Source organism: Plectropomus leopardus, chromosome 18, assembly GCF_008729295.1.
Source record: "Plectropomus leopardus isolate mb chromosome 18, YSFRI_Pleo_2.0, whole genome shotgun sequence".
Classification (NCBI taxonomy): Eukaryota; Metazoa; Chordata; class Actinopteri; order Perciformes; family Serranidae; genus Plectropomus; species Plectropomus leopardus.
In genome coordinates, this window is record NC_056480.1 from 8,844,581 (window position 1) to 8,872,047 (window position 27,467).

At 41.0% G+C, this 27,467-nt stretch overlaps 1 protein-coding gene across 2 annotated transcripts in view; it reads right to left on the reverse strand.

Moving 5' to 3' along the window:
- Positions 1-27,467, reverse strand: part of rbms3 (RNA binding motif, single stranded interacting protein) — a 379,413-nt gene that overhangs the window by 207,469 nt on the left and 144,477 nt on the right. For both annotated transcript variants that reach the window (XM_042506228.1, XM_042506229.1), the window contains one exon: positions 4,128-4,285. In XM_042506228.1, the coding sequence (XP_042362162.1) occupies positions 4,128-4,285 (158 nt within the window). The remainder of the gene's footprint in view (positions 1-4,127; positions 4,286-27,467) is intronic.

Below are 27,467 nucleotides of genomic sequence, written 5' to 3' on the forward strand. Positions count from 1 at the left end.
AGTGTGGTGGTATATGTAATTTCACATGGATAGATAATCAGCTACAATACATTTTTATTAGTTTCACTTTAGTATTTCCTGGATTTACACAAGCAGTTCAGAAAGTCACCAGCACTGCAGCTTGAGTGGCTGTGCTGAAACGAGCTCTGTTTAAATTTTGAAATTGTCACTCCCTCTCGTTGCACTGCCAGCTTGATCCGCATCGCAGGTATCCCAGCATGCTTTGTGCAGTGAATCAGTTGTTTGCAATACACAATAAATAGGAGCAAATTTGTGGTTGCATATTGCGTGTAGTGGGCATGTAACTTTACCTTTACAGTCAGACAGCCATTTACAGCTCCCCATTTATGCTCTTTTTAAAGCTACTAGTCTCCACTGATAAAAACAGTGATTTAACATTGCTGAAGACAGGAGCTGCTGGTCTACCACTGCCTTAGTTTGTTCGTTTGTGTTATTGTGTTTGACTTTGGTGAATCCAGTTTAACCTTTAAAACACCAAAATCACATAATAACAGACTAACTGACTGAGGCAGCAGTAGACCAGCAGCTTCTGTGTTCAGTAATGTTAAATCACTGTTTTACTCAATGCAGTCTTGCTTTGAAGAGAGTGATGTAAAAGCTTAATTTTCCCATTGGAAACACAGTCTAAAATTAAGGCAAAGTAATTAAAATATTCTAAATATAGTGTACACTTACACTGATAAAAAAAAATTAAGTGGGACTTTTTTAGGTGGCTAAAGTAGGTTATGCTGTGGCCCCCATTGACAGCAGTAGATTGCTTAGCTTTCATGTCAGACTCTGTGGGTATACTGACATCTACTATGTGTAATGTACTGTTTATGGATACGTATCTCATATAGCTCCACTCTAAAAAATCTGAACTACCCCTTTAAGGTCCAGTTACCAGTGTGTAAAGCTGGGAATGGAAGCCAGTTGAACCAGTTTTTATCAAAAATGACATAACAAAAACATGCAAACAGATTTGATGTAAATATTTAAACCTAGATAATCAAACTTCTGTATTTCTGTCTTTTAACTGAGAACTGTGAACTCTGAGAGTTTGGGAGGCCTTGATGAAGGTTATTAAAAATGTGACAGGATCTTGGCAATGCAGTATTAAGAGTTCACAAGGACGGGGTTACAACCACAGTAGACGGCATTTATTTTTTGGCATCACTCAGGCGGTGTGCAACAGCCTCCAATCAGCAGCTACGATATGGCCTGCTGTCAAGAATTCGTCAGTTTGGCAGCAGCATGTTTGCTTTTGAGATAGTGTTGAACCAGGGCGGCAGGAGCTGCCTTTCAGTGCGTGTGACACAACAAACCCAGGCCCTCGGCCCAATCAAGGGTAGCTGCCGCGGCTGAGGGCCAGGAGAGGAGGCGCTGGGTGTTGGAGAAGGGCTGGGCATGTGGGAAAAAACCTGAGGGGGACCCAGGGTGCTGCAGACTGCAGAACAGTCGCATGACCTTTTCTAGAATGCTGCCACCCGCCTGCCACTGAAACACAGTCTGGCTAATTAAAGTTTCAGTGGCATTGGATTTTCACTGGCACAGCACACCTCGGGCAACCTTGGGGGCTCTCAGGCAGGCGATACACACATAGGGAAGGATGGGGGATACAGGAAGAGAGAGAGGGGAGGCCGTGGAAACAGCTGAACAAGAGGACAGCCACTAGAGGACAGCACGGCAGATCCAAGCAGAAGCAGGAAAAGTCAGTGGCTTTCCATAACACACAAGCGAAAAGCTATATATTATAATGCAAATCTACAGTCACAAACATGCACACTACCAGGGTATTTTACATAAGCTGCGAGATGGTTTGCCCTTCCGAATAGTTCCGCTCAAAATATTCAAGATCATATAGAATTAGAAATGAAATTGAAACTGTCCAACTCTGTACAACTGGGTTAATGCAAGAGCTAAGCGAGAGATATGCAATGTCAAAATGCTGAGTGCTTTTCCAAATCTTATCGGGGCCGCCTCTCAGGCTAATGGAATTTTGATGGGTCAGTATCAAGAATAAATGCATGACTTATGACACAGCTACCGGGAGCATTACCAAATATACTGGACAGCATGTTCCCGTCTCAAAAGGATCATTGAATAATTGGCCGCGTTTGACCAGGACATTTCTCGAAATATGGCCAAGAAAAGGTTATGCAACCAGACAGACTCGCTCATGGCCTGTATTTCACAATCTACTGGCCTTGTCTCCATTAATGATCTTGACCCCCTTTTCACCATTTTAGAAGTGAAAGGGCCTAATGGAGCTGAACAAAGCTGCTTGTGTGTGTCGGTGTGTGTCTGTCTGTGTGCGTGTGCGTGTGTGTGTGTGAATGAAAGACAAAGACGCAGAGAGAAAAGAAAGCCCCTGAGACTGTGTGTTACAGCTTGATGAGGTCTTGGTCTGTGATTCCTGAGGGAGGTGGTCCAATCTAAGCTTTATTAGGCCTTATTGAGCTGTGTGCAGGCAGGTGTGTGTGTTTTCTCTATCAAGAACATTTGGCAGAGCTTTATGAGTACCTTTGTGTGTGAGTGTCCCTAAAAAACACTTACTTGGTAGCAGTTTAATGGGGGTGTGCAAGGTATTGTTCATGGATCTTTTCTTATGCCTGTAATTTTCTTCTCGGAGAACTTTTTTAGTCTGATCAGTTCGACACTTAAGAGCTATGGTATGTCATTTGTGTCAACGTCGCAATACCTGACGACAACTGGAGGGTCCAGGTATGTATGTGTATAGCAGTCAGTCCCTTAAACGGATAGTTCATCCCAAAATAAAAAAAAAACGTATTTCCTTTCTTACCTGTAGTGCTATACATCTATCTAGATTGTTTTCGTGTGAGTTGCTGAGTGTTGGTGACATCGGCTATTGAAAGTCAGTTTGTAACACAGCCACATGGATCATTTTGCAATGTTATGATACGCCGCAGGTTGACCAGATGGCACCTCGCATGGCAGTATGATACGCGAACGGGCGGTGTCAGTTAATAACACGGCCGCATGGAACCTGTTTTGGCTGTATGATACACATCTGGACAGCGTCAGGTTGAAACACTGCCCATAATAATATAAAATAAGGAGATCGAAGGTCCCTATAGGGCAGGGATGGGTCGAAAAATCCCAGACGTCACCCGGGAGGTCGATGATTACTTCCTGTATGAAGCAAACACTGGCCTTCTGTTTTATTTTATAACCACATGCTATTGTTGCCTAAACCTAACCATCTGTATCTGTGTTTTGTAATCCTAACCATGTGCTTTTGTTGACATCCTGCAGTTGGTTGTGTATCCTGGGGCGTTAACAGCAAACGCAAGTGGATAGCTAGAACGTAATATGTAGACACAGAAGTCCACCGACAAAGTGGCCATATGTGACAACTCGGGATGAGAACATGTTGGATTATCCAACAAAAGGAAGGACGAATAAAAGAGCCCACTCTGGGCTGGTGAGCTGACTACGACTGGTGGCCAGGTGGACCACCTTTGACTGACATTTGACTTGACTGTTAGCTTCATGGTTTGATGCCCATGAGTTACAGCCACTGTGAAACACTCCAAATGCACATGCGTTTTCCATCTTGTCTGGGTACAACATCCTCTACACAAAACGTCTCTTGTGTCTCCAGTCCATCAGCTATTTATTCAGATAGTCACTAATATGTGCTCCTGTCAGGGTAACCTCCATATTTTAACTTATTTGGACTGCGGGACAAGCACATAAAACTTTTCCATGAAACATCTTTATCATTTTAAACTTGAGACATTGTTTCTATTAAAGGCTTTTCAAGATGACAGTTTAAATTAGTGCCACTATATATTCAGAATGGATTTGGCTTCTCATCCATAATGATTATATTAACTTTCCAACAGAGGAAAAATTAACAAATCATTTCAGTTAACGTGGAATATGAAATGATTAATATGGAAACAAAGTTTCCACATTAAATGAATGAAAGTGGATGACATTTATGTAGCCTACAGTAACATTATGAGCTGGAGACATATAGCGAGGCATACTGTCAACGATGTGTTGCTATATACATACAACATGGAGAAGCACATCATGGCCAATTAAACCCCATAGTGACTTTGACAAGTGTGACAGTGGAAGCTCTGTGTTGAACTCACGGTTGGCAGAGTTTGATGAGGTCCTGGTCGGTGGTCCCAGGTGGCAGGCCTCGGATATACAGGTTGGTCTTACTCAGCTGCTCCGCCCCTCCCTGGCTGCAGCTGTTGGTGCTGGGGCTGGGAGGAGCCATGGGATGAGGGGGTGGAGCATAGGGCTGCTGGGAAAAGAGAAGAGAGGAAAGATTTAACACAAAAAGCTAAAAATAGATTTAATTTAGAAGACATGAGATGAGAAGTTAAAGAGTAAAAAAAACACACCGAGAGATGAGGTGTGAAAAAAATACAATGTCTAAGGAGGCAGAAGAAAGTGTGAGAAGGAGTAGGAAAAATATATCAATTCAAGAAACAGCAGGCGCTGCCAGTTTTATATCACTGTAATTATGAAAGTACACATTTTAGGGTGGCTGCAAGGCTGAGAGGAGATGAGAGCGGGGTCACCTCGAGGCTGAGTCCACCAAAAGCATTTTTTCCTAAAGGCCAGGGTATTTTAAAATTATTTGCAATGGGAACACTATGTATATAAACTACCAACACCAGCAGCATAACCAGGCACTGAGCCTCTAATCTGTGAAGAGCACGACAAACTAAAATTTCACTTTTTAAGAGTTCTCAAGCACGTGGCCAGGCGTTTCCTGAGGATCACTGGGCATTTTCATCTGAGAAAAAAATGCTTTGGTGAGCACGGGCCATGATAAACCCAACAGTGGATGTTAATGAGTTAAATTTCTAAGAATATAGTCAAATAGGGCTAAAACTACTGATTACTTTCATAGTGGATGAATATGTTGGTAAACAACAGAATCGTGAAAAATGTCAATCAGTGTTTCCAAAGCCAAAGATCCTAAAATGTCTTGTTTTCTCCATGACCCAAAGATATTCAGTTTACTGTCATAGAGGAGAAAAAACACAAAATATCACATTTATGATGCTGGAATAAGAGAATTTTACCTTTTCTTAAGAGAACTACTTCACCCACAAAAATGACCACTTGTAAATCAGTTTGTCATACTGTTTTATCTTGAATTGGATTGGAAATGTTTGAGTGAAAATGCATGTGTTGGGAAGTACTGAGATTACCAGTGGATAAATGAGTCTTGGATTATGTGCCACAAGTTGTGTAAGTGTTTGTAAAAGCGTGTTTTGTGATGGTGTTGCTGTTGTTAAACGTGGTCCCCAATCAATCATTCAATCAATCAATCAATCAATTAATCAGTATGTTTACCTTGTTCAATGGTGGAATGCAAAGAACACAAAGTTTTCTTCATAAATTCTACTTGGCACAGCGTGAATAAGTAATTTGCAAATAGTCATTCTGTTAGTGAAGTATTCCTTTAATTACTCAAATCAATTACCAGACAAGTTGGCCATTAACTTAATACGTGAAAACTCATCAATTAATTGTTTCAGCTTTATAACAAAATTATGAGAATAAGAACACATCACGAGGAAAACATTCTCGTGGAGAAAAAAAATGTCTTCAGATACGATGCCAAAGTCTGAATTTATATATTCACTTTCACCTCCCTTTTAAGTACAGCATAAAGTAATAAATTAGATCTGAATTTCTCTGTCAGTGTCTTTACTCTAAACATGACACTGGAGTCAAGAGTGCACAGATTTTTATATTTTTTATTTAAAGTTAACATTTCACCAAGGGGACTGTCTGAAATTAGGGTTCATGAGGCTTACAGCAGCTTACAACACTTTTAAATGATGGCAACTTCCTGCTTACTATTCATACCCTCAAAACCAATTCCATTACACTGTAAAACAATTTACACCTCAGAGGGTGTGATATCTCGACGCAGTAATCCTCTCCAGCCTGTTTCATAAACATCTCAACATGAACCTCTTTTCTCGGTGTAATCTCTATCTTCCAATATGTATTCAAAGTGTATTTGATATTTGATTCCCTCGCTTTCTTTTGCTCCCTCTCTCTCCTCCTCTGCTCTCCTCACGTGCCTGTTGTGCTGTTAGTGTAGATTTATGGTGTAGGAGTCAGGGCCCCCTGCTCACAGCCCATTTATATCTCTATTGCAGGGACACTGCACATAGTGACAGGAAGAGAGAAGCAGGGCCCTGTGGGCATGAGCGGAAAGAGAGGGAGACTAGAAGAGAGCGAGCGAGGAGGGAAGAGACGATGCACACTGCAATAAAGTAAGTGAGTGATGGATGAAACAGAGTAAAGAAAAAAAATGGTCAGGGAGAGTCGGGGACATGACTAAATACCACCACCAGCTCCAGTTAACCATCTTAACCCCTCATCCTCCCCAGAGAGAACCTAAAGACCCCATACCATGCTGGAGAGACACACACAGTTTAATACTCACACACAAACACACACACAACATTAGCCATCCAATCCGCCCCACACGTTAGCAGCGGCTGCCGAAGCATGGCTGATTTGATGCGCTATTTTAAGCGTGTGTGCCATGCCAGCGTGTTGCCTCCACTCCTCAGACAAAGAGCCGGGGTCCCTGTAGCGTGAAGAGGGAGCCACGTCCATCAATGGACGGCCAATTACCACGCTGAGCTAAGTGGAACTGATGGCCAGCCACTCGCTGTGCCGGACGCACACATACTGTACACATGTCTATGTCTGCGCTCGCACGTACACGCAAAAGGCATGTGATGACACAGAAACTCCTTTTTCACACAGAAGCCAAAACAGAATTTCAGGGCACCATTGCCGGACCTGTTTTATGTCTTCATAAAACAAAAACTTCAACTGAACTTTCAAACAAATCAAGACAAATCTCAAGTCACACACTGCAGATTACATCAGGTCAAAGAAATGATCTCTCAGGTCTCTACATGTAAACCATGAGAATTCCTTAACATGTGAAAACTTTGCTTTCTAAGCTGTTTATAGTATTTTTTTTTTTTTTTTTACAGAGCTGACCATTGACGCTTTATGCATGAGCGTAAGAATTAAGTATACATAATGTGTGGCTATATAATGCCCCCTGTTGTTATGTCATACCGTCGTTCTGGATTTCAGTCAGCAATTTTGACACACTTTTAATACACTTTTTGTCAGATTCCGTAAAAATCTCCTTACGGTCCACTTGCTATCTATTACATGTGTGCACTGAAAAACATATCAGGTGTTTTTACACAGACCTGGCTCTGTAATTGGTAAACAAACAAAGTGGTGTGGACTAGGGCTGTACACTGAAACAAAGTATCATTTACACTGCAATATTGCAATGTAAAATCTTCAAATTACAGGAGCTATATAAATCTTTTTAAAGTAAAGATTGTCATAGCATACCATTATAAATGAAGTAACGCGGTGCTATTGAGAGGCCATGGGAACATGCTTGTTTGGTACGGACCCTAGCACAAATGACATCATCATGTTCATATTTTTTTCTTTCAATGAAAATTAAATGCAAAAATTATAATTTACGCTAAAATCCATCTCATATTGCAGTTGCAATATGTATGTCAAACTAATCACAATATGTGTTTTTTCTAAGCACTTCTTGCTTCAAGCTAATCAGTAACAGAGGGCTTTATTGATGAGCTCTGCTGTCTCAAGAGCCAAAACAACATGTTGAATGGCTGAGAAAAGCCAAAAGTGGCCGATAAGTGCAGACGGGTCAAAGACAGCCCAAAATTGACTGTCAGCTTGGTGTGTCAGGACTCTGAGACGTCCAACATGAACCACAACATCCAGGGTTCAAATCCGGCCGGTCTTTGATGCATGTCTCCCTCATTTTTTGTTCTCTTTCATCTCTTGTGTCCAATACAGAAAAGTTGAACATGAGAGTTAAATGCGCTTTTTGTCAGGTAAGTTAATTGCTGCAGCAGCTAAGGTAAAGTTGTTACTTTAATGACTTAAGTATGACTCCAGTCAGAGTGTTAGGTCTATAACTTTCCTTGCCAAACACAGTAACACACAAAAACTCCACTTCTCCCCCTCCTCCTGCAGATTGTGCCTCAAACTGCTTTGGAAGCCTTGGTTACATGAGCTAGAATACTTTTTTTTTTTCAAAAAAGACAAAAAAAGGCACAACTAGTCTCCAGTCACTCACGTTTTCCTGCAGTGGCAGTAGTACAGAAGAATCTTAATCTCTTGAGTGCTCCATGGGAGTTATTTTCTCCCACTCAAAGTCACTGGAATGTGCACAGCTGCAGTTCAAGACTTGACTTTGACGCTTTCACCTTATGCCTCCCCCCTCATTTTTATTTTCCCCAAAAGTCCACTGTAGCGTCAATTACACACACAGTACTTAACATACTGTGCGACACGTACAAATTCAGCAGCACAAACAGGAGACGCTACAGAGTTGCTGTCAGCGCTGAAGGTTAATTGAAAGCCTCTCTCTCTTTCTTTGTTTTAGCCCTTCAGTAATACACACAGCCCTCCTCCTCTTCCTCCTCCTCCTTCTCCTTCTCCTCCCTGGGCTCCAGGCTTGGCTTGCATCCTGGGCTTTGGAATTCATGTGTCCCGCCCTATCGATTTGCTTTCATTTTTTAAGGTCAGAAGCTGAAATCTTACACAATGAGGCATGGAGGGTCAAAACCAGCCTATTACTTACAGTGTTGGGCGAGAAGACGGAGAGGGAGGTTATCCAAGGGGAAAGAGGAAAAAAAAGGCCGGATGAGTCCCCCTGGACTAAGAATGGTGCCGGAGATCTCAGAGGAATGGCGACTGTTGGGTGAATGTTGGGATGGGGTGAATGGGTTTAATGTCAGACTTATGGATTTAATGGTGTTTTTCTTTTGTTTTTATCTTATTAGCGGCTTTATGTACAAAGGGAGTTCTGCTCTTATGCACTTGAGGAATGCAAAAGTCATCCAACTTTGGACAAGAGCTGCCAAAAGAGCTGGCTCTTCAAACGCTTGTGTGTCTGCATTTGTAATGTATGGACGCACATATGAACTTCTAAGCGTGGGAGCGAAATCAGCAAACATGCATTGGCTGATGCTTCAACCCACAAGCACACAAACACATTCCAACTAAAACTGTTTCCCACTTCTTTAAATCGAAATCTCTCTTGCACTGTAAAATCTGACAAGCTGATTTTACTTAAAATAATATAGGAAAGAGATTGCTTCAAAAAGTATAAGTAAATATAACTATTAGTTTTAATTTATGTTTACTTTACATCTAATTATTAATTTCAATCTTGTTACACTGACTTTTTTTTTTAAAAATGCTTAACTTAACAAAACTTAACAAAATGGGCCACACTTGTATAGTGCTTTTCTAGGCTTCAGTCCACTCAAAACGCTTTTACACTACATGCCATAATCACCAATTTACACACACGCACACAAACACATGCTTGTGGTCAAGGCTACCATACAGAGTTCAACCTGCTACTCAGTCTTTAACCATTCATACACAGTCACACACGGACTGAACAGCCATCGGGAGCAATTTGGTTTTTAGTATCTTGCCCAGGGATACTTCGACATGGTGATTGGAGGAGCTGGGGATCGAACACTGGACGACCCGCTCTACCTCTAATTACAAATTACAATTACAAATTAGTCAATTAGTCAAGGTTAATAGTTATAGTGACTTTCCTTTTTCAAGGCAATTGGTTTCCAAGATTATTTTAAGGAACGTCAACTTGTCAGTTTTTTTTTTCAGTGTGGCTTCCTCCGGTCGCTCCAATGGAGGTTAATAACTGCGCTTGTTTCTCTTTCCGGATGGTTCCGTGACTGCTGTTTACCCTCAGCCTGTCAGCCTGCAAGATCCCGCTTCTCCAAAATATAATAAATACAGACCTTATGTGTCAGAATGATGAGGATTGAATACAGCACTTGACAAAATGGCATTTCAGCAAGAGAGGAGAGGAAGTGGAAGATTGAGGGAAAGGGGAGGGAGAGACAAAGAAAAAAAAAACAGCGAGATAGAAAGAGTTAAAGAAGAGCGTGTGGGAGAATAGCTGGTTATGACACTTCAAAAACCTCCAGGTGGTAAATGAGAAAAACCTCCATTCTCCCTCCTCCCTACCCAGCTGTGACATGCTGCTACAGAGGCTTACTGGGGATTTCAATTTGCCGCACTGTATTTTAGACAGGCAGAATGGTTTACACAGGCCCAATTTACCGGGCCAGCCGTGCAGGGGGGGTTCACAGCCTCTGTGACATGCCAGGGAATGTTTATGAGTGTATTAAGTGAGGATGATAAATCTAACGTACGCTACATAGGCTGAGGGCACACAGCGCTGCACTGTGTACTCACACACTCACAGAAAGACAACGCACATTTTTTATACAGGTCGTAGCGAGCCCTCTCGGTCACTGAGAGCGAAAGACCTAAATCTAGTCTGTCTATTATTATTTACATGGTCATGTACTGTACATACATCATTCTCACACTGTATGAAGGCTGTGCACATGTGCTATTGCAAATTTATTTATAGTTAATTTTGTCAAAGTCATGCATCATCAAAATGTCAAGTTGCAGCAGGCCTGTTTTCAGCTTTGTGACAATGCATTTTTCAAATAATCAATTTGTTTAATGTTTATTTATAATTTAAATTTAGAAAACAAAACTAGAATCACATCTTGCCCCAAAAGCACAGGAGATCTATACAAGCACAGTTTCAAGTTGAGCACTCAAGATTAGAGTCACAAAATTAGTATCTGACCAAACATCTACCCTTCTGTCCATGAGTTATGATGTAGAATAATGGACAGAAAAGTGTTTTTGCAAAACGTTATGACGTCACAATCAAGTTTACCTTTCACCTTTTGGATATAAAATGTCATCACTTTATAATTTTTTTCCTATTATATGTTTGTGTGCAATCTTGTCAAAAGTAGTTAATTAATTATAGAGTTATGACGGACTTATTGTTTTGTGACCTTTGACCGTCAAAATCTCATCAGTTCATCCTTGTGTCCAAGTGGATGTTTGTGCTAAATTTTAAGAAATTCCCTTGAGGTGTTCCTAAGATTTTGTATTCACGAAAACGTGATGGATGAGGTCACAGTGATCTGGACCTATGACCATCAAAACCTTATTAGTTTACTGCTGAGTCCAGGTGGACATTCGTGCCAAATTTTTAGAAATACGGAGGGATGGATGGAAAGCCTGAAAACATACCACCACTGGCCACAGCTGTCAACCGGCATTTGCACAGGCATAAAAAGCAACAACAAAAACAAAATCACCCAATTTGGAAATACATGGCTTTACCGGATAATGACAGGATGCCTTTTATGTCAGTGTAAAACTACAACCATAAGATCTGAATTCAAAATGTGGACACTGAAATAACATTTTTTGGGAAAAAAAGCAATAATTCCAATGTCATAACAGTTACGTTAAATGTTTCAATTCCACTGTTCATGATGTGGCATCTCTGCAGAGAGCACCTGCAAAGATGGTTTTCCTTTATTCCCAAGTTGATTACATCATCATATGAGGTGGTTTCTTGCTTGTATAAAAAAATGTGAAAACATACTACGTGAGTGCACACTGTTTGCCAAACACAGAGGAGGGCAGCCGTGGCACTAATTGGAATGAAAGCAGGGCTGTGGCTTCCCTGCCTCCCTGCACTCTGCAGGGCAGGGCTGCGACTGGAGGAGAGGCGGCTGTGCACCACTGTGGTAATTGGCCCTGATTTATAGGAGGTCAGCGCAGCCAGTGAGAGCTAGCTCAACACTGGCAATAGGCCAGACAAGGCCACGCTGTCGATATCAGTAAACCAACCCAACCCTGCCCAAACCCCCACGGCCAGGACGCCACTGCTAGAGATCAGCTGTCACCATGCAGGACATGTGCACGTGTGTGTGAGTGCACGTTTGTGTGCGTGCATGCCTTTTTCCTGTTCTGTGTGTTCTTGTGTTTGTGAATCACTGGAGTCAGACACACACACAAGAAAACCTGCCACAAAAAATGACAAGCAGTCTCCTTAAATTGAAGAAAAAAGCCTCTCAGCTCATCCTCCATTAATTCATGCTGGCAAAGTCTCTGCAAAGACTCTTAAAGACAAGCATAGTCCCAGAGGCATCCCTTCCAAACTGCCAGAACTAACAGCTAGCTCTGCGGTCGGCCGCATTCACATCAGCCTCTAAGCATGGGAGGAACACAAATCCCCCATCCATCCTGGATAGCTGCTTCCAAACCTTTAGCCCTTAAACATGTATGCAGAGAAGAGGGAGGGACGCAGTAAGACACAGGGAAGAAAGCTCTTGCTTCTCCTCCTTTTGCCTCCTGTTTTTATGCCTCGCACTTTCTCTCTTTGTCTGTGCCTGTTGAGGTAAACCCATAGCCAGAGGAGTGAATTGCAAAACATGCCCAAGTCACATGGGAATCCAACGCTGGTGATTCTACGGGAAGACTGGGAGCTCACTGTAAGTGGGGGCAAGGAGAGAACGGGGATAAAAGAACTAAAAAGGGAAGACAGATGCAGTTACAGGTATGAAGGAGTTGAAGCAAAGGCCTGAAAGAACAACCAAGCCAAAAAGGAGGAAACTAGAATTTCCGTCTTGCGGTTGTATGTTTCTATGAACCTGTCAAGTTGAGGTTAGACACACCCAGGATTAATGTCACCAAGTCAGTATCTAACCAAAAGTCTCCCCTTTTGTTTTTGAGTCATAAGGTTGAATGATGGCCACAAAAGTAATCTTGCAGACCATTATGATATCACAGTGATGTTGACCTCTGACCTTTTGTAAATAAAATGACATCACTTCATCTTTGTAAATATTCACGTTCATGTGAAATCTTCCCGTAATTTGTGACGGCCAAAGACGTGTTCTTGACCTTTGACAACCAAATTCTTATCATTTTATTCTTCAGTCCATATGGACGTTTGTGCCAAATTTGAGGAAATTCCCTCAAGGTGTTCTTGAGATATCAAGAATTAGACAGAGGCTAGGTCATGGTAACCTTGACCTTTGACCATCACATCCTAATCTGCTCAACGTTTAATCAAAGTGGATGTTTGTGCCAAATTTGGAATAATTCTCTGAAGACGTTTTGGTGTTCATGAGAATGAGAAGAGGAGGTCACAGTTATCTTGACCTTTGACCTATGACAACCACCATCTATCCAATTCATTGTTGAGCTCAAGTCTATGCTTGTGCTAAATTTGGAATAATTTCCTCAAGAGGTTCTTGAGATATCACGTTCATGAGAATGGGACACACTGGACTGACGGACAACCTGAAAACAGATTGCCTCCGGCCAAAGCTATTCTCAGCATGGAGGTAATAAAAAAAAAAGGAAAAACAAGAGAGAAGAGTGAATGAGAAAAATACAGATTAAAGTACAGGAGTCATTTTGACTGTCTGATTCTCTCTGGGCTTCCACTAGCCTGCGGGCCTTCTTTCTCAGTAAAACAAAAAAGCCCTGGGATCTGGGACAGTGGTAAGCCAACACTGCTGTGGACAATGACGCAGGGGGGCTAATTTTAAACATGCTGATTGGTCCATCTCCAGTATCTCTCAACGCAGAGGATGGAACGTTTTTTCTCTCTTCCTGTTTCTCCCTCTGCTTTCTCATTGCTCACTGCCTCAACTTCCTTTTCTTATTTCTACTTCAACCTCTTTCCCCCCCTCTCTCCCCCAGGCTTTCTCTCCCTCTCACTTTCTCTTTGGGGCAGATAAGAGCAGAACGTTGTCTTCCGTGTCAGGACCCATGTGTCTGGATACAGAGCCTCAGAGTTAAAATAGAGGCCATATCTTTCCCAGGGGGGAGAGATAGGATGCATACACATTATCTGACAGAGAGGACAAGAGCTATGGAGGTAAACAAGGCGCGCTTTATGTAGCGTCACTGTTTTAAAAACACAGAGTCATCTGTTTAAGCTGCGAGGGGGTTACATAATGGGAAAATAGTATTGGGTCTGAGATGCATCATTTTACTACAAAAAAATCCATTGGAAATGGTGCATTTACGGCAGAAAATGACAGAACGTGACTGTAAAAAACTGCAGAGACATCAAAAGATAGGACAAGGATGGGACAGGAATTACAGGGCTTTTTTAGTCATTTTACTTATTTATACTTCTTTGTAAGAATTTAGAAGTACTGAAGAATCAATAATTAGCCATGAATCAACAGAGTTTAGAAGACTAAAAATAAATATGCACGAGGAACAACAATGCAAGCGCATGACCTAGAAAAGAGCTTTTTTTTCAAATTTAACAAGGCTTTTATCAGGAAAAGGTGGAGGGTAAAGAGAGGAAGGTATCATATCATAATGCCTCTGTTTTATGTTACCAAAAATTGATATGAAGAGCTATTACATAAGCTGTAGGACTGGAGTCGTGTTTTCTATCCATTTAGTTCCAAAAATGTGTCAGAGACTTTGTGGTATCAGATTATTTTAGAGTCAATTTCCAGTTTTGCCAGTCCGGTCCAGTGTACGAACATAAACCAGTTTGATTTTATGCAAACCGGGTTAACCGGCATTCATTATTATAACACATTCTGGACATTTTAAAAGTTCCAACTCAGATGCATTAGTAATAAACACTATCATGGGGTGATTAATATAATATCATGCTTGTAAACCTTCTAATAAAGCAACTAGTGTCCAATGGGTTGTGTGTAAATTTATGGCCAAGAAGAGGTAGCCAGTGTTGGCAACATGAAAGAGATCAAATTTCGCCATGTTTGTTTACTTTCTGGGATGATGAAGGGTTATTCTATTAAAAAGACTAAAACTACACCAATATAAAAACATTTTGGATTTGAAGCTGACAAAGGAAGTGTCCTTATCGGCTGCAGGCATGTAAGCTGAAGTTTTGTTGAACACTGTGTTACTATCTATATCTGATGCTCGCCTTGACAGTGCTGCAGTGGATGAGGACCCGCTGATTCATGAAGTTGAAATGAGGAAATATTCATACAAAACCTCCTTATTTGACAACAAAAATCTAAACATAGTGTCAGCTGGCTTTAGAGAGATCAGCAGGTAGCTGAATTTAATTAAATGACCATCGCTTAAAACAAGCTAAGCTAACATTACTTGCTGTTGGCTATCTTTTAAGTAATTTCAAGTAAATATCACAATATAAAGCACATTTTTTTGGATTTAAAAAGTAAACTTCCAAACATAGAAAGATTACAAGTAGTTTACTCATCCATCTTTTCAATAGTTATGTCACCAGTCTGATCTGCTACGTGTTTGTTTACATTAAGTAATTAAAGTGCATATTTAATGGGTTAGGTTTGGACAGAGAGTTCCAATGTTATGTGATGCTATGTGATAATCGGACGTACATTTTCTGTTGGCACACAGTGTCATTATATTCCACTCAAGAGTGGCTTCTGAGTCAAGTGGGACACCTGAATTAATATTTAGTAAACTGGTCCGGTTCGCTGTTTCGGCTTCATATCAACCCTGGATTATTAAAAAAAAAACAAAAACGTTTTTACAGTCACATAAATTCCAGCTTTTACAAACTGCCTTTTCAATTTTCCAAATTGTAACTCTCTCAGTGAGGTCCTCCATCACTTCACATTCTTGTTTAGTTTCTGCAGTGTGACCTGGGAAACATTTCCTGCTCAAAAGATACAGTGCACATCTCATTTACAGAACACATTCATCACCAGGTCCAAACAAGAACATGTGCAAGCACACTGTATAAGCCTAAATGTTTATACCCCTCCTCGGCTAACCATAAACTTGGTTCTCTGCGGACATTAAAGGTCAACTGGTGTTTAGGTGACATAACCAGGGCTGAAGTGTGTTTGTGGAGAGCAATTACGATGGTTTGGCTGTGAGAGAGGTGACCGCTGCAGAGGGATCTGTAAAAAAACGTGCAGGGCGAGAACCGTGGGCAGAGCCAAAGTGAAACTCGATGGACATAAATATTTGGGCTGATTTGTCATCATTATGGCCAGCTGGGTCTGTTTGCAAGCTAGCTGGTGTGGGAGTGGAGACTGAAGGATGGATGGAGCAAGCAGGAAAGTGGGAGGACAGAGACACTGTTTTAAAGACCAAGCAGTAACCAAGAGACAGACAGAGGGTGATAAAGACTGTGGAAAAAAAGAGAGAAGGAGAATGTTTTAAACTTTGTCTCCACGTGAACCTGAGCTGGCACCAACAGTGTCAGACTGATCCACTGATTTACTGTGACTATGATCCATAGACAAATAATGGTTACAGATTGGTCCCCAGGTCAGTAATTTAACCAAACCTTCAATTTTGAGCTGGCAGATGTGGCTAATGGATTTTTTTTATTAACCTATTAATCATTTAGACCATAAAATTTATGAGAGTGAGAAATTCACAAGAGTTCTTTGGATTGCTTTTTTTTCTTCAAATCTAACCAACAGTCAAAAACTGAAAGATATTTATATTTAAAATGATACAACATCTAACAAGGGGCAAATCCTTTAATGCATTCTCTTAAAATAAAATTATGAGTTTATTATTTCAGCATAAAATTAGTCTGAACTCGCTAAAGTAGGTATTCTGAAGAAAATTATATGACCCTTTAAAAAATAATAATAATTGACCTGTGCAAACCAGGTACGTCTTAGGAATTTAAACTGCAAAATCAAGTGGAATACAAAAGGCCTTTTCTTTTAGTCCGTGGCTCAACTGACCCAGTGAGCTTTAGGGCTGCATTTTAAAGCGCTTTACATTTAGAGCTGATGACATTTCAATGTTTTGTGGTGTAAACGTCTTGCATTTTAGTTTATTTTTCTGTTGTCTTTTCTGAAAGACAGACAGCTACCCAGGATAACATGCAGAAACATATTGCCTACTGCTTCAGTGGGTTAGCTATTGTTAGCCTTGGCTGCTCTGCACTGCGAACCACCTGGGTTGGATAGGAGCTAGCTGGCCACCCTGCTGTCTCCCATATTTAGCCCTGGTGAGAAAGCTGCTTCATTTTGAACTGCAAATCCCCTTTAGCATTGTTAACTAAATTAACACTGGTAGCCATGCTAACACGGTTGGACATTCAGTGTTACAGTGGCTTTCACTTACTTACTATAGCATCACGCTAACTGCACTAATGATGGATATTAAATATGTAACATTTTTTGCAGACACAAGACGTCAATCATAACCCAGAGACTGTGTCGTATTAAGTTGATGTGAGCTGTAAATTCACCACTTTCAGGCAAAAGAGAGACAATAATGCTAGCTCAGAGCCTTGTGGTGCAGAGTCTCTCCTCCTCTGTGCAGCTGCATTGTGTACACAGCCATCTGTACCAAAGAGTAGCTTGAAAGTCAAGAGTGCTCACTCCGCAGCAAAAAAACTGGGGACCAAAACATCCCCAGAAGTACACTCTGCAGCACACTGACTAATCGAAAACAAAAAACTCAGTCAACTGAGGGGTCCCCATCTGATGATTCAAATCCATGACTTTCAGGGGACAACCCTATAACATAGTCTTAGTTAGAAGGTGGGCACAATGTTTCCACAGCAACGCTATCGGGTCAGGACAGTGTTACTAGCAGTAATTGCATTATGAAAGGCATTACTACCTAGCTCCCATCTGACCCTGTTGCTTCACGGTGCAATAAATTGAAGAATAGCAAAATTAACCTATAGACCAACATGCATAAATGTTTAAAAACATTCTCAGTGGTTAACACCTAGACATCCCTACAATAAATGTATTCTGTTACATCATTTGACTGAGCCTTGTTCCTGTATTTCAGTTCATTTCATGTTTTTGAGCATTATGCTTCCTGGAAAGCCCTCCCTCACCAGAGCTCTGGACCCAGAGGACCCCCAGTGTAGAGCTCCATCTCTGTGTAAAACAACACCAGATATTAGAAAGAGAGCAGCAGCCGCAGTGAGCGAGGACCCCCCTCCCTCTCTCTCCCTCTCTCTCACTCTCCGTCTCTAATTGGGCACATTCTTCAGGAGTCAGTTATGTTTTTCACAGGAAGTGTAAGCACAAACAGAGGACTGTGGTAGATGTGGAGAGAGCGGGGCTAGCTCTTTTTCAGCGTGACTTGTCTCTCACTGAGACAAATGTCTACCAATCCAGTCACGCACACGAGCTGGCATCCTGCCCTGAAATGTTCTCATAGGCTGCATAAAGGAGCGAGAAAGTGGGAGAGAGACTGAATAACAAACACAAAACTGTCTCTCAGTCTCTCTCTCAAGTCTTGTCTCAAGTATACCATATGCTATATGTTAGTTCTAGGTCCATAGCCTTTGTCCGGCCGTCCAAGAGGAGCAGCTTGTTGGCTGACTGCCGTGCCTAAATGACTGACTAGATAGCTGACCTGCTGACCAGTTGGTGAGAGTTATTGCTGAACTGTGGAGAATGCCAAGGGGAAGGAGAGAGAGAGAGAGGGAGAGAGGGCAGATTGATAGAGAAGAAGCTTGAGCTGTCCCAGAGTGCCATTTGTTACGCTGTTCTCCAGACAAACAAATTTACGTCTCCTCTTCCAGAAGGTCAACTGTGCTCAAATTCATAAATAAGGCTGTAATTGGTGCAGGAGCGCCAAAGAGGCTCAAAGGTCCCCACCAGCCCAGTGCTTGAGTTACTGCCTGACACTGACTTCAGTGTGCGTTTGACTGCATGCCCACAGCCATATGTCAAAAGTACTACGTAATGTTTGCATAACTGAGCGATGTTATCATTGCTTTTACAAATAGCAGACAGCAGGTATTTCTCTGCAAATGCAAGAATTCACCAAGACTGACAGCAGGCGCGACACCGAGTGTGTGTCTATACGTGCTGTGCTTTGGGTATAGAACGAAATGTTTGAACACTGACAGTTTTTGAGAGATTTGTTTGAGATTTTTCTGTATTTTGTGCACTTTGTATGAGCACCTAGGGTCGTGGGAAATAACATTTCTTTTCTGTATACTCCATAAATGGAGATGACAAATAGATAAACTTGAACTTGAGATACAACTGCTGTTTTGACTGCTGATCTTAGTCAGGTATCAAAATAACAAATTAAAAGTCAAACCAAATTGCAAACACCTGGGACAATTAACCCATTAAAAGGTCAAAATTAAAAAAATAAAATCCTTTAATTAAGTCAAAAATGCCACATCCATAGAGTACAAATTAAAATGGGATATAGAAAAAATGTATAAAAGATCAGAGTTGCAGTGAAAAATAAGCAATTGTTATTAAGGAGAGAAATTAAAACGGGATAGGGAAGGCAGATCAAACATTAAGCAATGCAAGTTTCATACCCACACCTGAAATATCTTTTTTACCTTGAAGAAAAGCAAATCATACAGAAAAATGCTGATATTTCTAACAATAGAAACTAGCCTATCAATATCAAGGAAAAAGGGAAAAAAAGTCAAATATTACACTATTTGCTTTTAATGATTTGCTCAGTGTCTTTTTGCATCATGCTGATTTGACACATGTTATTGTTTGCTTCATTTTAAGGATGTTTTTTTTCATCAGTTATTGATGTGGTAATTGTCTCAGGTGTTTGAAATCTGGCTCTTCTTTACATTGGTTGGCGCCGCCTGTGGCTTTGAGATTAAGATGTTGTTGTGTGTTGTTTCTTGAATTCGAAGCCAAACAAAGATCCGTGACATACATCTTTAATAAAGTCATTGCTGATAGTATGTGGGAATTCAGTCTATTCTTTTACAATTTAATTACGCAGTGTACCTGTCAATGCTTTGTGTATTTCTGCAGATATATTCAGTGTCTATACACTTTTCTCTGACACCACCTATAAATGTGTGATGCACACAGGGGAACACAAACACGTTGATTGACACACACGAACAGCACAAAAACATCATCTTAAGGTTTCTTTACACTATATTCAGAGTGAATCTATGAGAAAAGATTTTTTTTTCTTAACATGGAGGTGACTGATCTAGTGGCAAGAAGCTGTTGGGAACTGTTGATTAACAGAATAAAATTAAATCGCAGAGCATCACCTTCCAAACAAGAAAAATTGATTAATTAACTCGGTCACCTGAAATGTCGTAAACCATCAATTTTGAACTCTTATCAATAATTAGAATAATAAGTGTAACCAAAATTACCACATGAATATAGAATATTGAGGGATTTTGAGGTGTTTGACACAGAAGAGGTTGGCAAGATTCACTTTTGTTCATTTCTGAACAGAAAGCACAGGTTGCATTCATGTGGCTCTCAACATGGAGGCGGCTGAGCTGGTGGATAGCAGCTAAACGTGCAAACAGCCCAAACAGTGCTAACAAAGACAACAGTGCTGACAGTCCTAATATCAGTGGTATCCACCCTATGGTTGCAGTGCAGAGCAAGACTAACATGTGCTAACATGCACACACAACCGAACCATCTACCAAAACAAAAAACAGAGAAGCTCGGATTACAACACACAGAGAGGTAGCTTGACATAATTCCCTGCTCACGATGTTATCACCCCACTACTGTATATCTTTACCTTGCAAATAGCTATTTGCTGCTATATTAATGCTCTGAATACTGTCTCCTTTAAGCAAAGTGGCACAGACACACAAAATGTGGAAGCGTTATACCCAGTGATAGCATATATGAGCGCAACTGTACAAAGATGAAAGGATAAAATCCTTACAAATGCTGATATGTATAGAAATATGCACAGGAGAGAACACACATCCTGTTCTCTTTGAATATTCATTTTTCTTTCACATGCAAAGTAGTTGCACTGGGTCTGGAATGTCACTTTTGGCCCCCAAGGAATAAACTCACTGAAGCGTCTCTGACAATTGCCAGACTAAATACTGGCACTAAACACCAGCCGCCGTTGTGGCAGGAACGCTTGAGACACAGCAATAACAAATCAGCTAGGGAATGGAAAACAGTCGCTTTGCAGTAGTTTATAGGGTTATTTTATGACGTACATCTGAAAAACATATCCAGGGATTTCGCATGGGGATCCTAACCAACCGAGCTGTTCTTCTAAGCCAGAAAAATCAGGTGTACAATTGGTAGCAGGAGGGAGGTGGTGACACTGGTGTTTAAATGCTTAAAAAAGAGACCAACCACATTTGAAACAGAATAATTCACTGTCTATTTGGCCCTTATTTTTTGTGATTACTGCTTAAATATGTTTGACTCTACAGACATCATTTAAATGAGGCACAAAGTAACTCAGGTATCCTGTTCTTTATATAACAACTGAAAAAAAACAATTGTGTGAAAAACAAAATGGCTTTGAAATGGTACATTATCCTGCAATTCTGTAATTGCGAGGCGAGCTGTAAATGAGATTTTGATGGATGTGAACTTCTGCTTGTGTTTGAGAAAAGGTCGTGCAGCAGCAGGCAATCAAACCAACATGAAAGGTTTTTTTTTTTTTTTTTTTAATGGGGGGGGGGGGGGCAGGCTGAAAATATCATCTGGAATCTTCTGCATGTTTGAATATGAAGTGTATCCAAATATTTGCACAACAAATGTTAATCTTTAAACTGAAGATATGAAGCTGAATCAACACCTGAAATCCCCTACTCATACAGTAAACTGTTTTAATTTACCACTGGTATTTTCACTTTGTTGGTGGGCAACTTCCTTGTGATAAAGTTTTTTCACTTCACATCTTGGCAAGGACTGCCTGACTGCACCAAAGCTTTTGTGTCTGTGAGGCTCGAGTGTCTGAAACACCCACCTTTGTGGTGCGTCCTTCAGAGGCTCCAACCTCAGATTTGGCACACAACTCACTACTGACAAATGCATTTCTACCTGGAGCCATTTTGTAGTTTAGTCACTTTGTTGTGGCCCTGGACAAGATCTAATTTGTCACAACATTATTTGCTGCAAATTTATACTTTCAAGTGGGCTGATAGTTTACTTCAGGCAATAACTCACTATCTTCACTAAACAAGTGCACTTTGTCAGACCAGTAAATCATATTCAAACTAAAAGATTTCCATTTGGTTCACTATCAGTTTGTCTGTGACTGTTTTTATTTGGGATGCACTGAAAATCCAGTACTGATATTGGTTATCAGTTTAATTTTGAATGTTTAATATATATGAAATTTGTTTGTACAATTTTTTAGCTTAATTGTGCTCCTGTGTTAACAGTGTTTGCTGGATTTTTTAAATTCATTTTTGACTAATTAATTGGTGCTTTTAATTTTTTTTTTTAACTGGAATTGTAATTTCTATTAATTCTAAAGATTTTTTTTCCCCACGTAGCTGGTGCTAGTCAAGCATAAAGTTGCCTTACAAATACAAGACTGATCCTGGTCACGTCCACACAGTGAGTCATACAGTTTACTAATGAAACACTGGTATGGGAATGGTGGGTATTGGCCAATACCCCAAATCCAGATATCCCTGATAATCCCTACTTTTGACAAGGGAAAAACAAATTTTTGCTCCTTGCACTGCTGCAACTGCAACTAGACTTCCCTGCCCCCTTTAAATGACTTTTACCTGACTCTCAAAAGACCATAATGACAAAAAATAAATAATAGAAAATATGTACAATTAAATATTGCTAAAATATCAATGCACTCTGATATCAATGCATTGTCTTGCATCATTAGATGGCCAGCCCAAACAGGCTTTAAAGGCATGCATCAAATAAACTGATCTTATATTGCATACATTTATTATTCAGTCTAGTTTGCCTAATTTTCCGAGCATTAAAATAAAACCAGCACAAACTTTGCCACTCATTCCAACTTCTCATTTACATCAAACCAAGAATAATTAAGAATTTCTGTTATGCATCCTTATAAGGGTGCACACGGGTCATAATATTAAGTATGAACATGCATTGAGAGCACAGACCGGAATGATCACGGAGCTCATCAAAGCATGCACTGCTGCAAAACCACACCCATCCGAGTGAAATATCAAGCTTTTAGGGAGTTCCACAAGTTAACAATACGTAACTAGCATACAAAGGGCCCATCATAATAACATAACAATAACAAGGCCTTAACTACCTGGTGCCACTGAACAGACTCATCGCAGCCTAAGCAGCTTGTTTTGTTCATACATTGAACTGTCTTTGCTGCTAAACTATTGTACAGGGGCTCACCTTGCCCTCCCAACCCCCCTGTTTTCCTCTGTCTAACCCTCCATAACTGAATCTATCCCCTGCTAGTGCTCCATCCATCCTCTCTTCACCCTCTGCAATCCCCTCAGTCAGTTCTCATCTATCCCTAAATCCATCCCAATCCTCATCTAGCTGCTAGTCCTCCCTTTCTCCTTCCTTCCTTCCTGCTTGCCCCCACCCCTCTTTCGACTCTCTCTCCTTCTCTCCACCCCTTTCTCCTCCCCGTCTAACAGCCATCGGGGAGTTTTTACATAGTGTTGAGCAGAGTTTAGTAGGCCAAAGAAGACGGCGTGCCAGATTCTGCACAGTGTGTTAAGCAACTATCCCCCTTGAAGGAATATCAGCATTACTCAACACAAAACCCCCTGCATCCGCCCGCCTCCTCGGGTCTGAGCTCGCATACTGCAGGGCTGCCGTCAGCAGCAGACAGCGAAGCTATGCAGGAGATTGTTTTACTTTGGGGTCAATGTGAGAACAATGCCGCATTGTAACATCCCTGGAATCGCTGCTTGATATTCTGCCTCTGTGCACCTGGATATGTCAAACCGAGAAAGATGTGTCAGGAAAAGTAAGGTTTTCACATCAAAGACAAACATAAGCCCACCAGACAAACTTTTTTCCTCTTCTGATTTCCTCAACCATTTATCTGTTTCAGTTTTTATTTTCAACATAGGAGCTTTAAGTTTTTCTGTTGCTTTGGCATATTGACATGACCGCTGAGTTAGGGACCCTTCAGACGCGCCTATCCTAGTGATTTAAAGGAAGAGAGTCAGCCTCTTCTGGGCAGACCATCCAGAGCCGTCAATCCCATGACTTACTGGAAACCAAAGGGGAATGATCTGTGCTTCCCAGCTCTCACAAGCAGAGTTCAATCAGTGCGGATGTGGAGCTTTATCCAAAAGTGTCACAATCGCGTGATAAATAAAGTGAGCACCGTCGGGTCGGCCAGCTAGAGCGAGAGGTGTTAGAAACAAGACAGCAGGGAGGAAGAGAGAGACAGAGGAAGCTGAGACAAAAAAAGAAGTAACAGAGAGAGAAAGATAGATAGGGATGCAGACGTCTGCCAAAGGAGAAGAGGTGCAGTGTCTGAGTTGTCCGGACCTTGATACTGTGATTTATTCATGAGATAAGTCACCATGGCTGTGGAACAGGTGAGTGTAATAGTGTAATGTTTCCCCCTTGCCTGACTGCTTGCCTCAGTGACTCTGGCCTGCTGTGCTCTCGTCAGGCTGCTGGAAGAGTTTAATGCATGCAACACTTGGACACGGTGAGGGATCACAGCCAGTATAGATAAACACAGGGCCATCTGGGTTCAAGCAGGTTAGAACAAACTCGGCAGTGATGCTATTGGTCCTTTTATATCTTCAAAGGTAGCTTTCCACTTTGGTATTTTAACCCTGGGCCCTTTTTTTCTGACATTTTTGTGTCTAAGTGACTACTGGGAACAACACTTTTAATCCTCTGAAATCTGATCAAATTGGTTTGATTTCTTTCAAAAACAGGAGAAGGCAATGAGCAACATAACAACTCAAAACACTGCAAGAAAATTACCTGAAAATAAGCTAAAAGAAAAAAGTAAAAGTAAAAAACAAAAACAAACAAGAAAATGACCTGAAAAAGTGCAGAAAATTAAAAAGAATATATATAGATGTATATATTGATAATGATAATAAATATAGTTTTAAGGAAAATTTCTCTGGTTTTTGATAATATTCTAATAACCCCTCCTTCATTTTAAGACTAATTCCCAGGTCATTTTCTTTATCACCTTTTACTAATTTGGTACAAATTATGTGATATTTTGGCAATTTGGTAATTGCCTTTTCCCCCCGTTTTCGAAAGAAATCAGATTAGTTGTTATACTAAGTGTCTGACAACAATATATACAGGATCCCTATGGTGACAGACCTTTTTGTTAAACAGTAACATCTAGTGTTGCCCCTTGAAAGTCTGAGATTTGAATCATAAGTCGGAGACCCCTCAGCTGACTGAGATTGCTTCAAGTTGAGCCACTTTTGCAGCGCACATCTGGGGATGTTTTCAATGTGTACAAACTGTCTATTTCAGTGGAGTTTGGTGAGTTTGGTGATAGCATTTTCAGGGCTGTCTCTGGTTGAAAAGAAAGGATCTTAGTCTTTAACAAAAAGTCTATCTGCAGGAATCCTTTCCATTATATTGTCAGACACTTAGAAAAACAATCTGAGCCTGTCGGTGACAAAAGAAGCACTTTAGTGGACGTAAACCGACGATGCAGAAATGTCCCAAGTGGTTACATGGAAGCCTGTTTCCTGACTGCCAGCTGCAGCGCCCTCGCTCAGTGCTGGACCAGTTTCAGAAACTGTTGTTCCAGTTAGTCACTGATATACAAAATCATGGAAAAAGAGCGTCCAGGTTGAAAAAATACAAAGTTACCACTAGGCTGGCAGAGGAAAAAAAAAATCAAGGCTTGCAGTTCCTTCAAACATTTTTCCTTACTCGTACGTTCCCATTGAAGCCAGACAGAAAGGAGTTATTCCCGCAGTTTCACTCAGTCCTTCCGTATGTACTCTATCTATTCATAAAGCTTCTCACAGGTCTAATTTAGCATCACAGTGCAGGCTGAATGACCATAAATTTCAAGAAAAGATGCGCAATTGTCCCAAATCAGCAATCCTGTTGCAAGCCACTTTATGAATCAAAGCCAGGGATTATGCTTCTTCCCTCTGACAATTGCTCAAGTGCTTTTATAAGGATCCCTTACCACGATGCTCAAAACAACTTTCTGAAAACAGAGCAGCCGTAGCCATAAAACATTTTTTTCTCCTTTTGCAAATTCAAGAGGCTATTTGGACTTTTCTTTTTTTATTGATGATGTCACCCTTGTGTCTAATGCATCCACTTTTGCAAGCTATTGAAAAATAGTTAGTGAAAAAAGAGAGCTTATACTCCTGATCCTCTCCCAGCTAATGAATCTAACAATTGGCTTTTATTTCATTTCAAATTTAAATCTTGCATGACGAAAATGATCCCACTGCTTTCTTTATTCACTACAAAAAAAGCCCTAAGAGCTCTCCTTCAAAGTAAAATACAATCGAGTTTCTGCAGTCTTTTCAGCACGATGTTTTTCCAACCCGACATTATATTTTCATAAGGCAGGGCAAATTGTGAGGAGACTTCAAAGATGAAAATCAGCGGTGGTCTGGCCTATTGTACTTACTAAAGGGTTTCTAAACTATTTATTTACCCTCCAATGGAGACTTTTCAAGAGATGATAGCAGTGGACTGTTATTGTTATGGTGTGTGGCCCTCCTTTCTCTGGCTGAATGTGCGGGGCCGGGGCTCTGAGAGAACAGTGCTCGCTTCCATTGTACCGCCGCGCAGATTACCACATGAACAGGAAGCTCCTCAGCCGCCAACAGCAGACCACCTCTTCAATACCCAAGACAGCGGAGTCATTGTGGGGCTGAATATGAAGGGCTCTGCCCACTAACCGTGGATGGACCATTACCATCATAATGATCCCCGCGCTGTTTTAAGAAAAAAATCATTTTAAAGACCCAGCGGATGACAAGGAGGTGAGGCTTTACCACACACAGAAAGCAGCCGCCGAGCCAGGGTGGCATTCCTTCGTTTTTGCTTAAGAAAGAATGTGCTGGAAATGCATAATTAATTAGTTTCAGGCTGCTTCACGTCCCACAAGAGGCCCAACTTATCGTGCTACAATCCCATCAGCCCCGGCATATTTTAAGACTCATCTCGAGGCTCATCGATCTTTTAATCTGTTTCACTAAAGAACAACTACGGTAAACTAAAGGATACTAAAGGAAACACAGTTACACATTTGTTAACTGGAGGCACACGTTAAGGCAATTAAAGCAAACATTAAGACAAGCAGACAAAAGGAAAAGCCGTCAGACAGTTTAATGTTAAGTGTGTGGTGAAGACTACAGCTGGATGGCAGGTGGAAAAGGGACTACAGATAATGAGGCTGAGTCACGATTTGGAAAGAAAACAACTCATGACATGGAAGCAGCAGCTTAAACAGGCCATTTCAGTTCAAGTCTGAGTCCCAGATCGGGTCAACACTTTCCACACTTGTGCATTTTTTCACGCAATGCCAACAGCTACCCTGAAGATCTCTGATGGTGGTTTATGGGCAGCACAGAATAACAAAAAGACTGCATGCATCCAGTCAGAGAGACAGTAAGCAGCTCGTGAACAGTCTGCAGCAGCTGTCTGTGACACTGAGGGGTCTGAATCTTTAGACTCAGCACTTTTAAGTGAGTCTATTTTTGCTTCCCACAACTAAATTTAGAGAACACTTTTAGCCAAAACTTTGATTACTGACAACAACTTTACTCACTAGCAGACAACAGCCTTATATAACCTCCTGTCCTCTAATATTTAAACAATGAGATTTTTTCTGTAGATAATCATCAGTGA